The 26,258-nt window shown below is 32.3% G+C and overlaps 2 protein-coding genes across 6 annotated transcripts in view; both read left to right on the forward strand.

Moving 5' to 3' along the window:
* Positions 1-4,963, forward strand: part of LOC121129186 (neurotrimin) — a 65,108-nt gene extending 60,145 nt beyond the window's left edge. For all 4 annotated transcript variants that reach the window (XM_071893354.1, XM_071893353.1, XM_071893356.1 and 1 more), the window contains 2 exons: positions 4,655-4,759; positions 4,827-4,963. In XM_071893354.1, the coding sequence (XP_071749455.1) occupies positions 4,655-4,759; positions 4,827-4,918 (197 nt within the window). In that variant the 3' untranslated portion in view covers positions 4,919-4,963. The remainder of the gene's footprint in view (positions 1-4,654; positions 4,760-4,826) is intronic.
* A 20,175-nt stretch (positions 4,964-25,138) lies between these two features.
* LOC121129185 (lachesin) overlaps positions 25,139-26,258 on the forward strand; it is a 60,654-nt gene continuing 59,534 nt past the window's right edge. For both annotated transcript variants that reach the window (XM_040724864.2, XM_071893466.1), the window contains exon 1: positions 25,139-25,284. The gene's annotated coding sequence lies outside the window, so the exon portion shown is untranslated. The remainder of the gene's footprint in view (positions 25,285-26,258) is intronic.

Consider the following 26,258-nt stretch of genomic DNA (forward strand, 5'->3'; position numbering starts at 1 on the left):
ATAACATTTACTCCATCTGACTTAGAAATGGTCTGTGAAGTCCATATTCAGTATTATGCAATGTAAATTGAATTTAAATCAATATGGATTACTTTAGGGAGAATATTTTAGAATACTAGGCTACATTTTTAAAATTAAGGACTATTCCGGTTAATAAACAATTAAAAATAAACTCTTTCCAATCAAAAGTTGTGAGCATCGAGGTGAAAACGGAAAGGGTGTCTGATTTGCTCCACCCCCAAGCGAGTTCTGAGGGATCATGAAGGTCGTAGGGGCTCTCGGAGTCTCGGAGATTTAAACAATAGTGGCTATAGGTCAGAGCCTTGAGAGGCACCCTGGCGGCGGTAGACGACAGAAAAACTGGATCATGGAGGATGTGGACTCCACAATCATCAGAAGTCTGACCAAGTCAATGACGCAGCATGCCAAGGATCTCAATGTCATCTGTTGGACTGTGAAGAGGTATGTGAAGGATTTTGAGAAAAGCATCTTATGTACGACAACATTGGCAACTGTTTTCAACACAACTAAAGCCAACTGGGTCAACAGAGACCGTAAATGTTGACTTGATAAAACATAATGGGTCTTTTCTCCAGACTTTCCCCCCTCGACTTGGATTTGGAGCATAGTCGAGAAGAGAGCCTGAGTCAACCTTTAGGGAAATTTGGGTGACTTCAAAGCCTCTGTCGAGTACAGGTGGGTATCCATGTCCGAGGCCTTCCTCAAGTAGTGTAGTGTGCCCTTTAAGCCTAGGGTGGAAGCTATGGCAGCAGTCAAAGGGAGTCATTTCTGAAAAAAATAAAAGGATATATCAATAAATAAGTTTGTGATAAAGCCTCTATGTTGTACTTTTTTTATGTTTTCTAAAGTTTATCCCATTATTTTGATTTCCAAAAGTCCACGATTTTACCTCGCACTCTGTACTTAAAATATATTTCATTCTCTAATATATTTCATTCTCTAGGAACTAGTATCGAATCCACGTACTTTGAGTTCAAGTGAATAATTGCTCCACAGTGTGCTGTCGATTGAACTAAGTCGTTCCATGAGGTAGAAAGTTGAGAGGTTGAACACACCCTTGATGTTTCTATGTTTTACAATGTTTTGATATAATAGCATTTTGACTAGTATTGATACTTGTCTAAGACGGAATTATTTTTGTTTCGATCTTCAGTGATTTTTTCTAGACCGTTATACCAGACCGTGGTTTGAAACCGTAGAACAATGTTTCATGTTCTTAGAAAGAAAAAAAATTGTATGCATTCTAAGCATAAAATTGTTTTTTTTCTTGTGGGACAGTATCAACCCCAATTTTTTTTTGTCCACAGAATATTACATCGATCCAGACCGAATTTGCAATGAAGCAGTTGAAATCATAAGGGTTTCAGTCCGGCGTAGAATTTCCAGACAAAACTCTTACATTAATTCTTACCTAATTGTCTTATTCAACAATGGTAAAAAAAGCAATTTATAATTAATAACTTTTTTTCCATAAATTAACGGTCTTACAAAAATGAAGCTATATAGTTAAAATATTCCATCCGGTTCTCAATTGGACCACATCCTTTTTTTAAAAGAAATCCTTGAAATAAACAAACAATGTATCCACTATTTCCTGATTTCAATTTTCTTTCACAAAACGATCATTTCTGCCTGATAAATACGAAGATTCTTTGATGGGGAGGGGGTGGGGGGGGTAGGGGTGGGGGTGTGTGGCATCCATTCTTTTTTATCTTTAATAATCATTAACAATACATTGCTCTATTTTTATTTATTTTTGGTATAAATACGTACTATTTTTTTAAAATCATTAAATTATACCATTATGGCCGAGATTGAAAAATTATTATTCAAATAAAAAAATGGTCAATGTCTCAAAATTTGAACACATATTCCTTGATTATTCCTATAGTGGAAAGAAAAAGGGTTGCCCCAGTTAGATAAAACTTGATAACAACTCTTTCTATTGAAGTGATTTTTTTAATAAAAAATTGATCTATAAATCTTAAATTTTGTACAGATATTCTTTAACTAGCTTAATATAAAATGTAAGAAAAGAGTATATCTAAAAAAAAAAAGAAATATAATCATTACATGTTGAGGCACAACACATTTTAAAAAGTACTTCATACCTACAAAATAGTAATAAATACTATTATTTAGATCATCACGAGTATCTTTAGCAAAAAAAAAAAAAATATTCATGGCGAAATTAAATGTTGAAACTAGATCGAATATTTGAATTTATTTAATAAATCTGCTGTGCTTGCCAGCCATTTTCTTGTTGCCTAACCTTGTTCTAGTAACATTGGTTTAAACACACTATCGGCACTAATAGGTAATGTACTTTAATGACCATGAAAACCTCTTAACATTGATTAATTCGACTCCGGCTATATTTTTTTATCAAAAGGAACATTTTTGAATTATGTCATCCCATAATTTCAAAAAAATATTAATTTTGAGCCACTCTATAGTACATACTTATCCTATGTACTTAGCATATTAGAGTATACAGATTAAATTATATTGTAAAATATATTCTATACGTGTGTAGGTATATACCTCATGATGATTTCAATTTATGATTTAATGTTATTTTCAAAAACCATCTTCAACTTGTCTGTTTGAAGATATGAAAACATTGGGCTTTTGAATGTTGAAGGTATATAATTAATGTTCCCTCTTTTTGATGATTTTCTTACACATTTTATTTTCTCATTTATTTTATTTTTACACTTTCAATTTAAGTAAAGTAAAGTTTATTATATTTATTTTAAGTACATACCTAGAAATTTTTTAGTTTATGCTTGTTACTCGTACAAATAACATACCTTTGTATATTAAACAAAAATAAATCCCCTTGAGTTTTAAAATAAAAGTTTATATTTTTTTTTTGTCAAATGCTCAATTAACTTGAGGTATGGTTAAAGGTATGTAGTTCAATCTAAGGATATATTTTTACAAACATATGTCACTCCTTGAATAGAAAGGCATGCATTTATGTTTTTATTGTATTAATCTTGATGTATTAATTGTAGAAAGAAAAGAAAATGTCGTCATTCAGCTCTTTAATTTTCCAATTTAGTTACAGCCATAAAATTTTACCTTTTGTTTTCACTGGCTGAATACTTTAGGTTGGGGAAAAATTATTTAGTTTATCCCGCTTTTTTTTTAAAACTAAGTGTATCTTGTTCATTATTGAGCACACCGGATCATACGATAAGGTTTTGTGAAGGTGTGAGTGTACAATACAAACGCTTTTTGGACAGTATTTCACTTGGGCGATCCAGCCGTAAATTATCGTGTGTCGAGTATGGAGGTCTCAAAGGAAGAAATTTGCCATATATCACATTTTTACTAACTGAAAAGGAAAGACACGTAGAATTCGGCAAAAAAAAAATTCCAATATATGTATACGGGCCAATATCCTTTTGGTTCGTGTTACACAACCGTGGTTCGGGCAAATCGGACATCATCAAAATATTGCCAAGCCGTTCATATCTTTTCATGATGTACTAGAAGCTCCGGGAGCTCTGATGGGAAGTTCTTATGCATTCACCCTACAGTCCGCACCTGTCAACAAGTGACAGTTTATGGTAAATGTGCATTGGGGTATAAATTTGGCTTTAATAGAGGCCTGCGAAAATTAGTTGTCAGAGTTTTTGTCCATATGGACCAAGGCTTCTACGGCGGTAAGGGCATTATAAAGCTGGATTATCGTTGGCAAAAAGTTGGCAAACAGAACGGGGCTTCAATTGGGTGATTGTAACACTTAGCATTGAAATGAAGCGAAAAATACAAAATTACTTTTTCCCCAACCTAATATTAGCAAGTGGAAGGGGGGGAGGGGGATGTTATGATTAAAGAAAGGATCCGTGTAAAGAAAAAACTAAGCATGATGATTAGAAAGGAAAAACGGCTAATGCGTGTGCTCTTTCTTCTTTTTTGTTCATTATTTAAATAATCGTGTGTGTGTTAGCATCTCCTTCTAAAAGAAGAATTATTGCCTATCTTTTGTGTAAATTGATTTAAAAAAATTATATAAAATAAATACAATAATTTCCCTGCACTAATGTTCAATTGAATGTTGAAGGTTCTTCCCTATATAGCAGTAATTCATTTTCTCAGTAATTCTTGCTCCTGCCTTCTCCTGCCACTTTTTCACAAAGAAACACATCTCCAGTTATGATTGAATGTTATTTTGACCATCTTATAAAAGTCCAATTTGACAAACAACTTTTTTTTAGGGGATTCAAAAACTTTTTTAGAAAATATTAGAGTTAAATTGTAAACTTTTTATGAGGCTTTTTAAATTTGAAAGGGATACATTTGAAATAAACCTTTTTTTTTTTTTACACGAGATCAGTTGAAATTTTTATCTCCAAAAATTTGGTCATTAAAACAGTCATGCATTACAAATATTTTTTATTGCACTAATTATAAAAATTTAATCTTTGATTTTTCTATTCTTTAAATAAAATTAAGTAGTTGGCAATACAAAAAAAACCAGCAGGCTAGCTCCCATATGTTTTTTCCCCTTTTGATAGTTTATGTTGAGAATGAATAAAAAATCTAGTCGTGTACAGACATTAATTTAGCCGTCAATATTCAATTTTTTCTTCTTCTGAAATAAATTCCCCTTTACTTCCAGAGAGACTCAGACCTAAAAAGAAACATCGTCAAACATCTTCCACATCAGAGCCATTACCTACAGACAACTCCACTCTCTTCCATATTAACAATAATTTAGATAAAAGTATGTATAATGACATAATTAAACTTTTTTATTATTAAAAGTTCTATGTATATTTCTCTTTTCTTAGGACGCTATCACCATGCCTTGGGAAAAGGCTTTTCTCTCAATGTCTCCAATCTACTCATCAAACTTTTGTTGTCAATTATATTTTTTCCATAATTTGTTATACTTAATATGTCATATAAACATTATTATATTACTGTTTTCGTTCTGCTTTGAGGTGTCCTTTACATATTTATACTGTGTAGAATTTGCAATTTATGTACAAGAGTTGTATCTTGTAGAAACAAGAAGTAAAAGTTACAAATTCCAGGTCTCATAATGTTTCACCTATTTGATTACAAAGTATTTCTAGTCATTTTAATAATCAACTATACATGAATCCAAACAAAGTATAGAAATTACTTGATTACTATGCAATTGCGACTAATATAACTTTGGACAGTTAATATCCCATTTAGTGAGTGCACTCTCAATTTTGTTCAGTTTTAAAATAAATGAGCGCACTTCCCTCTTGCTCAATTGGGCGCTCGTTTTATACTTATAATTTTTTTTTCCACAAGACATTTTTAAAGTTTCAATGATTGTGCTCTCCACACTCAAATTCTGGCCAAGTGCCCTAATACTTTGTAAGTTCTCTAAATGTTTCATTGAAATTGTTCATCTAATTTTTTTGATGCAACTTGTACAATGGAGTGGTTTGATTTTCAACTTTTTTTCGAATTTCTAATGCGGCAAAGTTGTCATATGGTATGAAAACAAAATTGCATTATCTTACGAAGTCATCTTTAGCTTGCACATTTCAATTAAATCATGAAAGAAAGGCAAAAACTCTTTACTTAGTCAATATAGATAACAAGAGGACATTTTTAGTTATTTTTCATCAAATAACTTTGATAGAAATTTGTTTAAGTTATGAAAAGTGTTGACAAAGTTTTTTATCTAAATTTGATGAACCGTGTATAGAACGCATCCTTTTGTTTTACATTTTCAGAATAGAAAAATGAAAATTTTCTAATCCTATTCTCTTTTATTGTTCCATAGGGTAGCTTTAGAAAAAAATTAAAGAATATAGGTTAGAATATCGTCGATCATAATTAATAAATGCCAAAAAATCATCAATGCTGTATTTTAATCCTTATGGGCGAAATAAAGAACATTGGTCTCTTTTCAAACTTTGAACAAGATGTGCTACTTAAAGATGACATTATAGATCAATAAAATTTTGTATAGGATATTATCTTACTATGTCACAACATTTCCAAACTAGCCGTAATCGAAAGTTGAAAAACAAACCGTCCTATTGTACAATTTGCTTCAATCCAAGTTACAACTTGGATTGAATTGCACTTTGTACACAAAGTAAATACCTAGGAACTTCCTCACCTACTACGTATCATATCAAATCCTAAGGAATGATGACGCTAACGACTGTGTGCTAAAAATATCAAATATTTTCCTCATCATTTCTGTACTTCTTCTTTTCAATTAACATATATACATTATTTCACTTATAGGTAAATTAATTATATTATAATTGTTTCATTTTCTTTTAATGAAGGGAAAGTTAATTACCTTCATACCTTTGTACAACCCGTACATACATACCTATATTATATCAAAACCAGGGTCAGCATATTATATAAACATACTATTGATTTTATAAATTATTATTTAATTACCAAAACATATATAACAATACCAGTTAATTTATTTCTGTTAAATCAATGGATTTCTATCAATGAGGATAATAATGCTTATTATTAATATTTAAAAAAGTAACCAAATATACTTAAATACATAAATCAACACCAATGGGAAGTCTTTCAATTGTTCAAAGTTCATCTTATGTCAGATAAAAGGTTTTACTATACACTACTGATTGTTAAAATTCATGTATTTTGATAAAAAGTTTGTCTAAGTTATAGTGTTAAGGATACAAAATCTAAATTCTGGGCTGTCTTCAGAGGGTGGGCTGGAGAGGCTGCGCCCACAACTCCAAATATCCCAAAAAAATAATTTTTCAAATTTTTATCCCAAAAATTTAGTATTCTCTGAGTAGCTATGGGCACTTTTAAATACATTCTGGCTCTTGAGGATCTTAAATTAAATATAAAAACAAATTTAAAATAATAATAGTATATCAAAATTGAGGGATGAGGCCGGAGGAGATCACATCTCATTCAGTAAATCTCAACGTTTTCACAATCACAATTTTTTTTATAAAATATGTCTTATCAAATAATATTATTATTTTGTTAAAGTTTAACTATTGTCTTCAATAAAACACTTTACAATTTAAAAAAATAAAGTAAACCACAACGAATTTTTCTTGTATCTACTATAAAACATGGCAGTATATTTAGAGGATGAACGGAAGAGGAATCATAGAGAGGAACTTCTATATCATAAAAATCCACTAACTCATGTAACAGAAAATAACATATAAACATACATAAATAGAAATATACCTACAGTACAAACATATAAGATTGTCTAATCCTACGTGAAAACTTATTTGAGCAATTCTGATCAATTGAGTCGAGATCGCTCTCCTCCTACTCAAATAGGATATTCTTGGTTTTGCAAACTGCCGCTTCGTTGCACTTATCGAAGTTATTTCCTTATTGTTAAAAGGTTACGATATTTGTATTTCAACTATCTGCTGTCGCTGTCTTCAATTGGGATAGAAAACGAAAGTATGACAAACTTATACAATGTACCCAGTAATTGTTTTAATATAAAATTGTAATTAATTTGTTTGTATATATTAAATAATATTTTTTTTTAACTTTTTCTACTTTTTCTTCCCATTTTAGGAAATTGATCAAACGATTTTAAAATTATTTTTCATAGTTTCTCTACAACTGCTCGATAAATTCAAAAACGACCGAATAAATTCTATTGAAACCTTCAGAATCTTCAAATAAAGAATTCAATGAACATTAAACAGCTTTCAAAAGTTTTGAAAACGATTTGGACCATTAAAATCATGTTTTTATAAGAGTGCTATATGAAATATAAAGAAAAAATTTGACTCTGACATGTAAAGGCACAATTAAATGTATTTACTTTTATTGCTTATTAGTTATTAATGAAACATATGGAATAAATTTTGTAGATCAATTTAATCATGAGCAGAAACTTATACATAATCTAACACAAGCAACATAACATTAAATCAATCTTATTTTTAAAAATCAATCCACCTACAATTTTTCAATTTGGTGTAGGAATTGAATGTTTAATGGGATAATTTGTTCAAATAGGGAAAAATCTACAGTAGATCATTTAAACCAATCAGAGAAGGTTATGACTCTTTGGTCGATATTCATATTCACTCTTCTCCTAGAGTCCTTTAGTTTTGAACCAACATCAACAGACTATCTAAATTAGTTTTATGATATTTTTTTCAAACGTAGGAAAAATAAAATGCACTTTAGGTGAACAACTGGATTGTCTACATTGTTACCCTTCTTATATCACATAACATTTCATCCGAAAAGAAACAGTAAAAAATCCCAAAATCAGTTACTAGTTAGCTAATTCTTCCAACTACGAATTATTGTTCACTATTTGTTGAAAATTGGTAATTACTTACAAGGAACTAATTTTAGTTCAGCCAATCAACGTTCAGAACACTCCTTAGGAGAAAAAAAACACCCCAAAAATCAGTAGTTGATAACAAAATAAAATGTATATTTTTATGTTAGCAACTTAACGCGTCCCTGCGGCTACTCCACACGGCGTTACCTCACTAACACAAAATTAAAAAAAAAAAAAGAAGTTCAACAAAGAAAATAAATAAAATATTTGAATAGTATCACTTAGACTATTATTGAAAGCGTGAAAAAGTGCTCACCCCACTGTAGATCAATCTTAAATTATGTTAGTTGACAAGCCATGTATAATTTAATATTTTTAGAACCTGTCATCATTATTTGTTAATGTTTGTAGAGGACATATGTATTAATTAAATATTTCATGGGAGCTGATTTGTTAAGATAAAAAAAAAAAAAAAACAGCTCCCTTCCTTATTTAAGACTTGATTAACTGCAGTGATCGCTCAGAGTTACCATATAATAGGTTAGTAAAAAGAAATTTCGTATTTTTGCTTTATTTCAACGCTGTATAAGAAGTGTTACAATCATTTGATTTAACCCAAGTATGCCCCGTTCTGTTTGATAACTTGTTGCAGACGAGAATACAACTTCATAATGCCCTTCGGGTGGAAGCCCTTGTCCCTATTGGCAAAAACTCGGACAAAAATTTTCACAGGCATCTATTTAAGCCAAATTGTTATCCCCAAGCGTGTTGGCCATAGACATGAACAGTTACTAGTGACTTGGTGTCCGTCCCGACTGTAGGGTGGATGCATAAGAACTTCACATTCAAGCTCTAGAAGCTTCTGGTGCGTCGTCAAATATGGTTGCGCCCGGACGTTGCCTTGATGATGTCTTGTTGTCTCCTATTCACCAATGCTGGCTGCTTCTACTGGATCTCCAGTTTCAAACGGTCGAGTTGTTCACAGTAGAGGGCAAAATTGAGAGAGAGAAAAACATCACGCGAACCACTGTTGTGCAATCGATATTGGCTCCGTATACATTGCAAATTATATTGGTCGTTTTCGAAGTGTTTTTCAATTTTAGCTAGTAAAAATGTAAAATATGGCAAATTTCTTCCTTTGATACCTCCATATTCGATGCATTATAATTCACGACTTAACCGGCCAACCATAATACAGTACGAAAATCGTTTTTGTTGTACACCCATAACTTTACAACAGGTTACCATATGGACCAATGTGGCTAATAATGAACAATATATACTTAGTTAAAAAAAGGGAGGGAAACACGAAATTACTTTTTCCACAGCCTATTACATTTATATTAATATTAAAGAACTTAATAATTATCAATAAATAATAAGATACGAGTATTTCATATCAATAGCTATAATTCACAGGCTTTCACTAAACACAAGAGCTTAAACAATTTTTTCAAAATAGGATCATATAAGATAATCATATTCAGAAATAAGGCTGGTATGCGCATCTAGGTATATCCTAAATCAGATGATGTGTAAATCCCCAACTATAGAGTTGTAAACGTGTAAACGCTAAGCACTTTTGGTATGAAAAAAAAAAAAAATTGACATAGTAAACTAGACAAGATAAGAATGTCTGTGAGGAGATCTACTTAATTATCATGACGTTTCATTAGATTAGTTACCAATGAGAGGTAGAAATTTAAGAAAGCCCCACTCCGTAACTAGCAAAGATATAGGTAGAATTGAGTCTAACACGAACTTATTCTTACCAGATGTTCGAAAAATATTGGACCATCGATATGGCAACGATTTAATAGGTTTTGTTATGTTACAATTAAATCAGCTGGAGATATATTTCTTAGCCAAGGAAAAGTAATGTAACAATTTTATATGTTAATTATTATTACAAATGGTAGCAAAAAGTTTAAGTATTGTGACATTGGTCCACAACAGCCATAGCAGCTTTGACATTGTTAAGAAGCTAAAGGCTAACTGTCATACAGTGTGCAAAGTCATAAAGCTTGTGGAGGATGAAAAAAGCATTAAAAATCGGCCAAGAAGTGGTACACCAATAAAATTTACCTAAGAGGTAAATGTTGATCATGCAGCTCATGGTGAATTTAACCATGATCATGCCTGAGTTTGCTGACTACTTAAAGATATTAAAAAGCCAAATCTTGCCATAGATCGACAAGACCTGTTAGAAGTCTGGGAAGAAGTCGTGGGTATTCCAAAAGAATGGTGCTCCGAGCTCCCTAATCTGAATTTCTTGGAATTTCCAATGTGGCGGCATATCTAGTCTAAAGAGTAGATTTCCCCACACCAACATTACTAACCTCAAAGCGTCTGTGGAGTCCCATTGGATGAGGATATCCGCAATTTACATTTCTATAGTATTTACTACCTTCTGACCTCGTATGGAGGCTGTCATAGAAGCTAGTGGAAATCAAACTCATAAATAATAGTCTTCATAATGTGTAAGTAGAAACATATTTTAAGATTTTTCTGTGCAAACTCATTCTGATCTGTTGTTCATGGTTATTTGTAACACAATCAAACCACAGCCAAAGACTTTTGAAAAACCCAGTATAACCCCATTACAAATCCTCAGTGTTACCCTCCATCTGTTATGAACAATAAATGCAGCTTTGGAAAAAAAATAATGAATAGATTGCATAAAACATTTTTTAAGCCATAGTAAAGGCATATTTTCTACAACTCTACAAATATTCATCCTTGATATATATTAACCCTCATGGAATACGTACCTACCTCCACATCTATAATTTAAAGCATCATTTAGCTCACCCTTTCAAGCACATAATATTATAAACACACAACTCTTAATCCATAAGATGAATTCCAATTCCCTCATAAGGAAGATACATATATTTTTAACAAAAAAACAAAAAACCGACAATGTACATAGTGTAAATTTAAAGTGCTTCAAACACATTAACTTTAAGACAGGAAAAGCATTTCAATTTCTTCACATTTATTTGATGATACAAGTAATAAATCCCAAAAAGGAGAAACAAGACCTAATTTCTCTCTGGTGCCTCCAATCCATTTCTCTTCTCTCTCTTACCTTCTAATTTCTTTATATATTAGGATGGGGAAAAAGTAATTTCGTATTTTCCACCCTTTTTTAACTTAGTATATCTTGTTCATTATTGATCACATCGGATCATACAATAAGTTTTTAGAAAGGTGTGAGTATATACTAGAAACGCTTTTGTGACAGTATTGCACTTTGTCGACTCAGTCGTGAAATATTGTGCGTAGAGTATGGAGGTCTCAAAGGAAGAAATTCGCCATTTACATTTTTACTACCTGAAAGGAAAAAAAAATGCGAACAATAAAAATTACGATGTCTATGGGGCCGATACTCTTTCGTTTCATGTTCCACAACAGTGGTTCGAGCCCTTTCATTCTGGTTTAGTGGTGGTAAGTTATGCACCACGCACTGGGAGGCTTTTCGTCGAAAATGTCGAACAAATCATGGAAAATATCGAGATAGACCGTCACTTTAGCAGGCGTAGCATCGTCCAGGAGCTGAACATGGATCAATAAAACATTTTGAACCATTTTCAAAAGGCTGGATAAAAAAAAAAACTCTAATAGAAGAGGAATCTTGATGCTCCAAGAGGTTGGATGGGAAGTTTCTAACCAGTATCTTATACAGTCCGAGTCTCTCACTAAGTGATTACCCCCTGCTGCAGTCTATGGCCAAAGTGCTTTTACGGGAAGGGCATTATGAAGTTGCATTCTCATTGGCAACATTATCGAACAGAACGGGGCAATCTTGGCTTAAATGGAATAATTGTAACACTTTTTAAAAAGCATTGAAATAAAGCGCAAAATACGAAATTACTTTTTTCCCAACCTATGTAGTTCTTTACACAAGGAGCATTATTTAATATGCTATTGATCCAATGTAGTAGATAACAGAATTAAATATAGAATCATTTATAATTTAACTTATTTGAGAAAAATAGAGGGTGAAGCACGTTTAATCATATGGAGAAGCATGTTTAATTGTAAATGGAATTAGAAATATGTTAAAAATTAGAAAATACATAGATCTACCCCACCCCTATGTGAAATGGCCTTTTCCTGAATACTCTTACAAACATATAATTAGACTTTAATGTATTTCGTATTTTAACAAGATCTTTCTATTTACTTTGTTATACTGGGAAACATTTAAAATTGTACTCTAATAAACTTATAATGGAACCAGTATTTCCTGCTTAGCCATAGTGATAGTGGAAGATCAATATCCCACCAAAAATCATCAAAATTAAGCAAATATCAATCCTGAAGTATAAAATTCCATATGATAATTTTATTACCTATACAAGCGATCTTCAACTCTTCAATGGATTCAAAGTAATAACTTTTGAGATTTGAAATATTGTTTCCATTTAGTATTTTGATCATGTTTGATGTTGTATAATATGCTACATGTTATCTTTTGTGAAGACTCCGTTAGTGAACATACTTTTATTGAGAATATTTTATTTTATGATTGACTGATGATTATACCTATAATCAAAATTACGCTAATTAATTTAACAACATTAGATCTGGGGATCAACAAAATATACATATTATGTGATTATTATGGTTGAAACATTATATTTTCGCTTTGGATAAAAACTTCCATGAAATGTTAATTATTTTTAACTAATTTTATATACTAAAAATACACTCATTTATTTTGATGAGGTTGCGTCGGATATATGGAATAAAAGTTGATACTATATTACTAACAATACCTTAAATTGAAAGAAATGAAATGGGAAAAACAAAAAAAAACGACTTAAAGGCATTTTTTTTTACAAGAAAATACATTTTCGCAACAACAAAAGTTTCATTTATTATGAAGGATGTTTCAGAAGCATACTTAAAATTTACAGCAAATGAATCCATTTTAAACAGATTCAGGTTGTAGAAAATCTTCCTTCACTAACAAAAGGTTTAACATATTCTAAAATAAATTTAATTTGATATCTATTTTAATATCACATTTTTTAAATAATAGTTATTTATAGAACTAAGTACCTATTTATGTATAAATTATATACATATGTCTTGATAGAATTGTATTACTCTAGCCTGGATTCATAACCATATGAGCTTGAATAGAGTTCTAGGTTTCTGCTGCTTATGTTTGAGAGATGCCCTGGACTTACTTGATATTACATAGCGTATCTTATAAAAGGAAGATCTTGGATTGAATTTTTTTTATATGTATATTTTTTTTTTGGAAATCAATTTCAATTATACTCTGAGTCCAATAAGGACTTGCAAAAATTACTCCTCAACAAATGTCTTTTATGAGCACGCACAAATTTCAATAAGGGTTTGAAAATAATTGAATGAAGTAGAAAAGGAAGTTAACTCCTCTGGGATTAAATAATTATGACAACGGTTCAGCATAAGAAAATTTACTTTTTGGAGTTTGCCGACTCAGAAAAAACCGGTGGAGTTCCAAAAATACAACCGATTTTTATCACTAAAAATACATATATTTAGGTTGCATAGAAACATTTCTTCGCTTTATCCCAACTTTTCTGAACTAGGTGTAAACGAAACCGCCCTAATGTACACATCATTAGGATCTTGGATGCAGAAATGATGACGACATCAACAAAAATGGGAAATTGAATCCTGAAAATCTGAAATTTACTGAGAAATTGGAAATCCAAAAAGTAAATAGTATTTTCCCCGTAATTAAACTTTTATGAATAATTTATTGGCCACTGGATCAATGTCAAATTTTTATTTGGTCAAAGTACCAATAGTTGAGGACTCTGCACCAAAGTAAAGAAGATATTGTCTATTTTGGATAAACTTTGAGAGACACATCTTCCAGTAAAGTCACTAACTGATATTGATGATGGAACTTTGGATTCAAAGGCAGATAATAACCAAGTCACTCTAGATTTTCAAATAAAAAATACTAATTTGGTTAATGAAGTTTCATTACAAAAGTACAAAAAAAAACCTACAACTTATATGTTCAGTCGTAAAGATAAGGTAGAAAAAAAATAACAGAAAAAAGTAGGAACTGAAACTTATTTTATTTTTTCTCCCCTTCACGTCTGATTATCAAGATTAATGAAGCATTCCTTTAATTTATTTTAAACGCAATAAAAATGCCACCTTCTGCTGCTGCCTAGTATTTGGAACTTTCATGCAATCCACTTTTATCAAAGCACCTTCTCTTATAAAGAAACTCCAGCAAGAATCCTTTGTTTTATCCTTAGAAGCAAACGGTATAGAATTTCAAAAGACTTCCTACTAATGTCCTAAGTCAAAAAAATGTTTCAAATCAAAGTAAAATAATAAAAAAATTCATCTTAATAGACAACGAACAAAAACACTTGAAATAAAAGAAAAAAGGAATTGTATCATATCAAATAACTAAAGTGAGATTTTTTTTTTCAATTTAATGCTTCTATGTATCCACTGAGCCAACTGTTATAATTAACTCATATCTGTTATGCAAATTTTGAGAGGTTATGAGTCCTTTTTTTTTTACAAAATTCCAATTAATCATTTTGTAGAACACATTATTAGCTATCGATTACCTAGAAAAACATTGTCCTAGTGCCATCATGAGCACACAGTATGAGAAGGGAGTTGAGATCCCAGCGCTACTCTACATGGAATTGTCCCTGAAGGCCATCTGGGAGCAAACTGGAGCCTCGAGGAAGACGATTTGGAATGTTTCCATGCCCTGGAAGGTGTGGGAGGACCACAAACACTATGCAGGAGCAGGCAGGAACCCCTCAGTGCCTGTCAACTGCCTCAAGTTGGCCTTTAAAAAAAAGCCGAGTTCCTCAATTGCTGATATGGCCAGGAAGATGACCAGGGGTGTCCAGGGTTTTAAAAAAGCTATGCGGAAAGTCTCTGCGGCATACTCCGTGGCTTTTGTTGGCAAAAAAAAAAATGGGACAGTCCATGTAGAGCGTGCAAAAAAGGTCTTCAACCACCTCAAGGGAAGTTATGGACTCATTGTGGTTTTTTCTGATAAGAAGTTCTTTGCAGTTGACCCTGTCTTCTACTCTTAAAATGATCGAGTAGTGACATTTGGAGATGTAGCAGAGAAGTACCGACATATCCCCACCCCCAAACACCCAGCTTCAGTGATGATGTTATACCTAGTTGCATCCAATAGAAAAACCGTGAACCCCGTGCAGTTCCTTTTAGGATACAGGCTTAAGGCGGATGAGTACGTCAAAATTATGCACACCAAAGTTCTCCCATCAAATCCATCATTGGAAATTATCCCTGGGTGTTCCAAAAAGATGGATCATCTGTCCAAACTATACAGAAAATCAAAGGGTGGCTCCAGGCCAACATGCACATCTGGGCAAAGGACTTCTGACCGCCACAGAACCCAGACCACAATCCTTGAGACTATTCAATCTAAGCACACGTGGAGTCCAAGGCCTGCAGGAGACGCTACAACAGCACTAAGGCATTTACTTTAAAAGAATTGAAATTACTTTCGCCCTAATGTATATGGTTGTAAATCCTAATCATTTTTTAGAAGGCGAGTTTTTTTTCATTTTTTGTCAACATGAGTCGAACTTTTTTTCTAAAGCCGATATATTTTTATTTTATGCATTGAAGAGGATTTATGTATAAATTGTCACCACAAGTATCTGTACTCATGCCTGTCGGAGAGTAACATGATGAGTTATTAGTGTAAGTCCTTGATGTCATGACAGCTAATCTGTTTTCCTCCATTTTTTTCATTACAAGTACAATGACAAAGCGGATCTGAACGAGGTCACCCAGCCCTGCCAAAGGTTCCTACGCCGTGTGGCCGAGGTTATCAAGAGAGGCAGATCTCATTATGAATAAGTGAATAAAATTAAATGTAGCCTTCAAATTATAAAAAACTGGAATAAATGGAAAGACGTAGCTCAATGGACAACGCGCTCGAGAGAAATTGTTATCTTGAACTCAATGTGCTTAGATCAGATGGAGTAATACTATAAGGTTTACTTATATTTAATTATTGCAACTCTATTTGAACAATTAAAGGAACATTTAAAAAAATATGGTTCTACTCGGTCTAGTTCATTTATTACAAACCTTAAAGATTTTTCCAATTTATCTGCATCACCCTGTATATGTACCGGCAGCGTGGAAAATCGGGTATTTTGCAATTGCCCGAGCAATCTATAAAATTTCCAATAGAGTATTCATTTGATGTTCACTTACATTTTCAAGCGAAATGATTACGGGTTGTGAAACAATTCATTGCAAGCAATTTGATCTTTAAGAATTTGATTATGATACAATTTCTTTGCAAGCAAATTGATAATGATGAACATTTTCAATGCAATTTATTTTGTATTCGGTCAATCAAACTATTGTATGGTAAGAAATTGTCACAAGAGACCCCATTTTATTTTCCAAAATATACCTTGGCCAACAGGTTGTGTGCTGTTAATCAAGGGGGATCAAAACCTATCGCTGCTGTTAGTATTAAGAACCCCTTTAGAAATCCTATACTACACTCCAGCCTATGGGTTGTGCAAGTGAACCGCAGGTTTAAATGGTGGGTAATGTCCCACTGTCACCCCTTCCCAGCGTATCGATAACCCCTTTGAATATCCTATAATACACTCTGGCCAACGGGTTGTGTAGGTAGACCGCTTGCATTTCATATCATCCAACAGTTTAATTGTCGGAACATAATATAAATTTCAATGAATGAATTGTCTTCCAATGAAATTATTCACGATCAAATTGCTTACAATGAATTTTATCATAATAAAATCCTTGATAATTAAATTGCTATCAATAAATTGTTTAACAATCAAATTACCCACAATAATTTTACCTGACAATGTAAATGATCGTAAAATGACACCCATATTGGAAACTTAATAGATTTCCCGGGAATTTGGCATATTTCTTAGGCATTTTGCACATAGCTCAGTCTAATGGGCATTTTACAAAATGCCTAATTTTCACAATGGCCCGTAACACATATATTATACATTCTGTCAAAAAAGTAACGGAAATCATTAAATAAAACACAAATTTCACATTTAATTAGTAAAATATATTTTTTCGTCTTAAAAGTAATCTCCATTGGATGCAATACACATATGCCAACGTTTTTTTCAAGTCCTTTTTGGCAATGTCTTTAGCTCCTTCCACGAATTTTGTTTTATGGATTCAATAGACTCAAAAATGGTTCCATGGAGTAGCAATTTAAATTTGGGAGGATAAAAAGTCCTAAATCAGGTGAATGATGGTTGGTCGATGGTATTTATTGTTTGGTTTTGAATTCGCTCACAATTGTGGCACTGTACGATGGCACGTTATCGTTGTGTAAAATCCACTCTTTGTTCTTCCATAATTCTGCCTGTTTTTGTCGGATATTTTCGCACAAACTTCTTAGTAAGAGCATATAGTACACTTTTTTTGATATTTGTTCCTTGGAACGAATTCATGCTGCACCAGACCGCGGATATCAAAGAGATAGCATCACCTTGACTTTTGACAGCCCTCCTGGAATGCATTGAACCACTCATATGCAAGGGTTTTTGATAAAACTGATCTGCCGAATGTTTTTTCTAACATTTTCAACACGACAACACTACAACGCACAAAATTTTAGGCAGACTCTTGGATCAATAATTTCGTTCATTGTAAAAATTGCGGAGCACGAGTGAGGTAGACTGCCTTATCCAGCTGTTTCAAGCAAATTTGTCTAAAAAATGCGCTCAAGCTTGCGATCATTATGAAAAACTGTGCTGCCTACATAGAAAAAAAATGTTTTTAAATCCCTTCAGCGCAAGTAATTTAAATTAACAATTCCCCGTACTTTTTTGACAGAATCTATGCATAGTTGGTTGAAGATTCTGTTACATTGATGTTTAAGTGCACAGGATCAACATTTACCTATAAGCATGTCCATAATGTTTAATAAAGACAGGGTGATATGTAGTTCAAATTTCCCGCTTCTACAATTGTAGATCATATTCAGAACTAAAGGTCACACTTTAAGGTCATAGTCAAAAACCAACTAATATACAAAATGAGTATAATCCTTTATTCAAAAAGAGTGAGTGTCAATGGGATTATTTCTATACCATTAGTCGATGATATAATTATGATCCACATAAATTATTAATTCTTTCATTAATGGGGAAGACTGGAAATTTCATTTCCCGTGTCTCACTGGGGCGGGTCTTTTTTTTTCGTGTCTCCATATTGAGTGATTTATTTCGATTTGGGCGTTAAGTACTTTTGTAAGCCTTAGAGCGATTTTGTCTCAAGAATATTTCACCTTAATTATAGATAAATAATGATGGAATTATCCCTAACAGTTCAATACATACATACTATCGAAGTTTCACTATGTAATGAGTTCGAACCAGGCACAAAACAGTCAATAAAATTAGAATTATAAGAAAAATAAAAAACAGAACATTGATTGGAACGGAAGAAGCTCTAATCACTACTCCGTCATTAGTTATCTATAGACATGATGAAGTATTCATGTTAGAAAAGACTCATGGATTTGAACAAGTCTAATACGAGGAAAAAATATAATTTTCTCATTAATCCGACAGGACACAATCATTTAATGCGTCATATAAAAATATACAATACATATTTGGATTCAAAAATTCCCTGGGAACATCAATTTTAACCAAAAATTAACAATAACGATGTATAAATCCAAATGTCGTAGAGGCCAAATTTCCTAACGAGAAATGACTTAAGGGAAAATCACCTTATGCAAAAGTACCCGCCACCCTCAATTTATTCAAAAATATTGGTCCATTATGGGTTTTTAACGTTTTGTATTTTGATCTTTCAAAATTTTATAGTCTCTTACTATTACCATATATAATATTTTTACGAAGTTTATTCCAAAATGGGGATGTGCCTTTTATTGCAATATTCTAACAAACGGACAAACAAATAAACGGAGCCGATTCCATAACCTTTGATCAACTTTGTGGTAGTAATTGGGTGTATAACTAAAATACTAATTAATCAGACCCTCATATGCTATGATGAGTTTGAAATTTCACAATTCTACACATCTTCTACAAATGAAAATTTAATCAAAATTTGAGCTGAATGGCTGTCCCAGATTTTATATGGAATGTGAAACTTGAAGATTGCGCTTTTTTCTAATTTCTACCTGAAAAGATTTATTCATTCAGTTTTTTTTTTTACTTTGTTTATCCAGAAAAGTTGCATCATATAAATAAAAGCAAACATTTTATTTCGAAATGACCTTCCTAGAAAATAAAAAAATACCAAAATTCACTCATATACATTTTTTTAACATAATTATTAAACAATAAACCACCATCAAGTTTCAAAAAAGTAACCATAAAATTAAGAAACATAATTATTATAGCACAAAAACAAGTAAAGGACTATTTCGATCTGAAGATTTTGAGCTTTTTAAAATTGCAAATAATCTTATACAAAACCATTACGGATCTTGATGAGAATGAAGAAGGAAATTTAATAAGATTGCCTGCAAACTTCCAAGTTGAGATTGTATCATTTAAAATTTAATTGTAAAAGCATTATACGGAGCAGTTCCAGCAATGAAGATCCTTCTTAATTTCCCCACTTTTATCGATTTCAATTGTGTCAGTTTCTCCGCAATATGAGCCTTACTATTTAAAATGGCAGATTCTATTGATATGGTCTTCTCTGGAGCATTAACTTTTCTACTCGATACTCCAAACAGTAGAATTAGAGAGCTGCTTTTTCTGGAACTCCCTTCAAATTAAGCAAAATAAACTCCTTCAGTATTTGAGGATTTGAAAATCTATCTGGAAACATCTTAAAATATCTAATAGCTTTGTACAAGTTTGACCACTGTAAATATTTTTAATAATCTTCTAAGTTCCACATCTCTCATTTTGCTTCAGCTTTTTAAGTTTAAGACTGTAGTCATTTTCAATTGGAGTATTTTTCCTTCTCTCTTCTTCAACTGTACCTGATATCTTGTAAGTATTGACAATATTTGAAGGGAAATATTTCCAAAATATTGAACCTTTTGTCAAAATTTCCTACAAGTTTTCTTGAAACTCCCGTGACTTTTTCTTACACCTCTCAACAATTTTCTTAGGAGTTTTATTTATGGAAAACTTAATAACAGCAGCTTCTCTTGAACTCAAGAAAGAACAATGAAAAATAGTCCCGAGTCTATAACGAAGAAACTCTTTAAATTCATCTCCCTCCATTATCCATTTCAGTACCTTATAACCTTTATACGATGTTACACTACGTATAACAAAATCAATAATTATATGATATGAGGCTGGACCAGTTTTTTAAGGTGCATTTCTAAGCTGACAAAACATTATTGGGGATACAAGTGCCAAATAAATCCTAGAATACTGGTCTCTCCTTCTCATGAAAAAGGACTCTTCGAGTTCTGAACCCCTATAATATCTATAAAATCTAGTTTTGATATTAACTTTTGCAGAATATCTTTATTGGCATAGTATTTGGATGCCCCAAGATGGAGCTTGAAATCACCAATTAAAAAAAGTAGATTGAGTTTATTCCTTGGTCATTGAGAGTTGCTTGAAAAAACTGAAATAACTGTTGATTGGGACAATACGCGTTAATTAGAAGAAAATTAAAACTCAAAGTCTGCCTTAAAAGTTCATGCCACTTCCATGAAACTATGTGCAATTTTAGAAATATAGGTGTTTTTTTTTTAAAGATGAAAAGGCATTCACCATCCCATCACATTAGTTAAAATAATTCTCCTTGTTCCAATCCGTGTTCGGTGAAGTGAAAGGAAACATTGGGAATAACATCCCTGATGGGGGAGTTGCCTGTGTGTGTGCTGAGGCCCCTTGTGGTGATGTCTTTGGATCAGCACTTGTGCTGATCAGATTAGACACCGGTGCTGTCCTTGGAGATACCAATTCCTGCGTTGGAGGATCCCTGATTCCAGTTGAGATATCGTCAATGGACTATTGGAATCCATGCCAATAATTGTGTTTAAGTGTTGAATAAATAGAAGGAAAAAATATGGAGTCTTGTTGCGTGTGACTATTCACTACAGCGTAGAGAACGGAAGAGGAAGTTGAAACAGAGGTTGGGTGGTACAAAAGAACAAAAAAGGTGGGTACAGAGGTACCAACCGTCTTTGTTGTTTCTGTGACCGTTCTCTATTAGGGAGGGGGAAGGGAAAATATAATTGTATACCTACGGATATAAAATGAAATGGGTTTTATCATCTGCTTGCTTAATAATTAGAACAAATTGGTTCGGGAAAAAATCAGTAACTTTAGTTTGACTTCTGTTTGAGTGCATTATCTTAACTTAGAAAAAGTAACAAAAGACGATTAAAACTTACAAATTGAATTTTACTTATGTATTTTTTATTGATTTGAAAGCTTCATTTAAAACAATGGAAAAAACAAAGCAAAAGGGACAGGGTGACCAACAATCCAGAAGCACAAGACACAGAGTTAACGTTAAGCCTCAGCTCATTAATTACATCAAAAAAGAATGGTCACTAACGGAGGTTTTTCTATGAATTTTATTTCCCCAGATTTTTTCTGCCATTTATTTTTGTCTATCTGTTGCAAATCATTTGTTCAAAATATGCAAATTTTGTATGTAAAACTATGATGGATTTATTGCACGTAGCTTTGAGTTTATGGCAACTATTGTGTTTCTTTATTTTTACTATTCCATCTCTTGTACGTGTATCACATGGTATCCCTTGCTGCTCCTGGCTAGCAACAGTTTTAAATTAAAAATATCTCAAAGTGCTTTGTCGGATGATCAATCGAAGAATAACTCCAAAAGGATAATTTTGAGCTATGAAACATTGTTTGTGAAGGCATCCAAAATCCTGACTTCACTTGAATTCAACAAGTTTTGCACTTCCTATTCTATTATTTGAGACTTTCGTACTCACAAGAGGATTTTATGAGTGGCTCATTGCATCTGCAAATAGGTTTCTCAAAGTTATACTTGGAAAAACTATCATCTATAAATCAACGTCCCCTAAAATTTCTTAGTTCCAATCCTCGGGATTTGAAACCCATTATATTTATGTATATCTCAACTTCTGAGGATTCTTTACAATTTTCGAGGTAAGGTTCTGAAATTAAAGGGTCTGAATAATTACCTGAACCGTCTTTTGATGATTTTTGGAAGTGGTGGTCCATGGAATATTTACCACTACTCCAGATACGAGGAAAATGGAGGAAATAGATTGTTGAAATTCAAGTCAATGACGTTGTACTGATATCTGAGGAAAACGTACTTCAAGAAAGACCGTTAGGTTGAGTTATGGAAAAGGTTGTGAGTCGAGATGGTGCTGTGCGGACATTAAATTTGAAGAATTCAAGAGGTAAATTCCTTGTTCGACCTGTTCAGGGAATCCACATATTTGAAAAATTCCTTTGATTTTAATTTTGGTCGCCAATTAATTCTGTCATTATTGATGATTGTTATTCATTAATAGTTATTGAATGTCCATTCTTTATCGTACGGAAATTTAATTTCTCTAGGTCAGGATTGTTGAAACAGCTGACGAGCATGTAGCGACCTGTTCTTTGACTAATTTCTTATTGTTTTTCTGTTATTTCTTTTTATATTATTAGTTTAGTGTGTGTTTGTATTTCGTGCACTTATTCACAATTTATTCGAAATTATTTTCACCTTTTAATAAATCAAAAGCTTTCTTCTTCGTTTCATTGGTCAGGAGTAAGATTTTGAATATTGTAAGTGGTATAGTCTTTGCCCATATGGGATATTGCAACAGTATAAATACAAATTTAACTATCCCTACGATCTAATAAAAAGTAGAAGAACCTTTAAAGAAAATACCCATATAGAAACTTTTCTTCTTTGTAGTAAAAGTTCGGACATGCAATGCAAATCTTCTTTTTTATAAATTGAACAGTAAATTGTGTATTGTTTGAACTTAGTGTGTATTGGTTTTCTTTCTTCTACTGTTCCGATGAAAATCGTAGTTCATGTTTGAGAATTCAAGGGATTAACTGTTATTTTTTCACCCTGCAAATGTACAATATAAAAGTAATGTTAATAACTTACAATAAAATGATTGCTTCAATATAGGTATGCATAACTACGGTAGGTAAGTCAAATTCAATGTTGCTTTAATTGAAAAACAACAAAAAACGAAAACAACTAATAAGCTATATAGGTACAGCTTTCAAAGAGTACAAAACATCTGTACGTACTCTCAGTTCTTTAGAATAAATTCTGCATCTTTCTTCTCAATGACCATCATGGCTACTCATCCATAAATCCTTCAAAAAATCATATTCAGCATTCTATAAATTATTATTTTTACATTACTCTTTGTTGAAGAGGGAGTTTTATTATACGTTTCATTCAAAAAATAATAATCAAGGCACTAATTTATCTATCAAAAAGTAACAAGGTTTGAGTTTCCAGACGCGTATGGAAGTTTTAAAAACACATTTATCAATGCTTAAGTCCTATATAAGGCATCAGCTCTATCATTATTGGTAGCTTTGGATAATAAAATCAAATCAAATAGGAGAGCCAATGACTTTTGTGTCTCTTTTACAACACTTATATGCCTTATATACTCGATGATTATTGCTTCGTTGTATTTCTTATTATATATTTTTCAATATATGTAGAATTAAAATCTTTATTTTTGATACATATAGTCAAATAACTTATATTATTTGCCTCTGGCATGAACTTTAAAGGGTTAATATGGCCTTTAAGTCATCTATTTGCATAAAATCCCCTCCAATTTTGTGTTCATCTCTGAATGAAAGATGTACGGGTCGCACATTGTTAGCCACATATATTAAGGGTCAAATGAACAATAGTTTGGGAACTGTTTTTGGCTAGATTTAGCCAAATTTGCCAGTATCTGGGATGTTTTTAATCTTTTTTATGTTCCTTTAATTGATTAGATGTAGTTGCGCTGATTAAGTATAAGCAACTTTATAGTATTACATTTACTCAATCGAACCTATGAATATATTTATTTCTATAGGAATGACTGGGCGTGAGCCTACGCACATTGAGTTCAATAGGAAAATTTCTCCCGAGCGCGTTGTCCATGAGCTACGTCGATTCAACTTTTTTTTTTTTTTTTCATTTAGTGGTTATATTTTTTGTGAGAAAAGAGTCAAAATACCATGCAATAATGGTCTAAGCTGCTGGGCAGAAGTCAAAGAGGTTTCAGGAAAGGACATTCTTGACTCAAAACATCAAAAATTATGTATGAATCGTTATTGGAGTCTTTTTAATGACTACAAACATCATGGTGCTTGGGCTATTATCTACTATGGAATGTATAGTTACTTCACAAATAAATAATGTATAATTCATCCTCGCAATATATGGCAGTTTCTTGTAGGTATTGTTAAGATATTTTAATAATTGGGGTCGTTTCATTATTACTTTTTTTAAAGGATTGGGAGCCACTGGCTTAGAGAGTCAATAATGAAAAGAAAAAAATCAAAAGCTAACAAACAAGTACATTATAAGTTTTAATGTGTTTGGCAATAGCCAAGTTAGTAGATTCTTATTAGAAGTGACGTCATATATGACGTATCACAATTAACATCCCATGGTTAATTGTACTGTGATACTCTCTTAAGTAATATATATAAAGTGCTTCATCATCACTACATTTTCTTCGCTCTTTTTGTCGTCGTTTCTTGAGAACTGGGAGGGGGGGGGGCATGGCGGAGAAAAGCGGAGGTAGGTAATGAAAAAAAAAAGAAAGCGGGAGTTTTTCTATAAGAAGTAGTGAACTCGCGCAAGTTGTTTGTTCATAGGAAGCTAAGCTCCGTTGAATAGAGTTTTCTTCTATTTATTTTTCTTTCATATAGGAGGAAAGAAACAAAAAAAAAAACATATTTTGGTGATCAGTAGACACCGTGGACCTTGAATGAATGTTGCAGTAATCATGGAAGGTTCGTATAATATTATATACCGATATAAACCCTCATAACTCAGAACCATTGTTTTCCCCTATGTTCATTTATACCGAGTGTGATCTCAATCTCAAATTGTACTTATAATAACAATGTAATTAAAAGCTTGGAGGAGTTGCTCATATAACTTTTGTTTATTTACAACTTGATTGACTTTACTCTAGTGTGCCTAAATACACACTATTTTGCAAAAACAACTTGAATAATCATTATTTAGGGTTATTAAAAATAACCCCAAATTATGTACACATAATTTGGAATCAATCAATATAATAAATCGTTAAATATCTATACAGAGTCCGCGTAAACTTATTTAATTTTTTATATTTATACCATATAAATATGCTAAGGTGACAGTTCTTGAAAAGGGTTCTCTACTCAATAGCATTTGAGCCAAAATATAAAAATACATCCTACCCAAAAAACCATATGGTTTTTTAAAGGAGAATTTATTGTATCTCATGTTATAGATTACTCCATGTGTTCTATTGGCGATAAAGGACTCTGCAACCCCTCATGCCCATGACTACCGAAAAGGAAGGAGAGTTTACAACATGACTAAAATTTTATTGTCAAACTTGGAATATTTTTTTGTAAAAGACAGTGGTTCTTGTCAAAAATGAAACCACAATTGTAAAAACATTTATTTTTGATGGTAGATTGCTCGAAATTAAATATTTTTGTCCGTTGTGGTTAAATTTCTGTCTTTATCTAGTCACGGTGTTGCAACTCCTTGCAAGGATTTAGAAGCCTTGAAGGCCATATCGTGCATTAAACCATATAAACGAGGTGTCCTTTGAATTTTGGGTCTAAGCTGTTGTGAAGGGAAGGGAAGTTTTGCGATAATGTTTTTATTATCTTATGCGTTCAGTTTCAATCTTATCAAGCAATTAAATATGTCATTAAATCAAAGTATCTTTCAACTTAACTTTCTGGGGACCTTGTAGAAATAA

This window comes from Lepeophtheirus salmonis, chromosome 14 (assembly GCF_016086655.4).
Source record: "Lepeophtheirus salmonis chromosome 14, UVic_Lsal_1.4, whole genome shotgun sequence".
Taxonomy (NCBI): domain Eukaryota; kingdom Metazoa; phylum Arthropoda; class Copepoda; order Siphonostomatoida; family Caligidae; genus Lepeophtheirus; species Lepeophtheirus salmonis.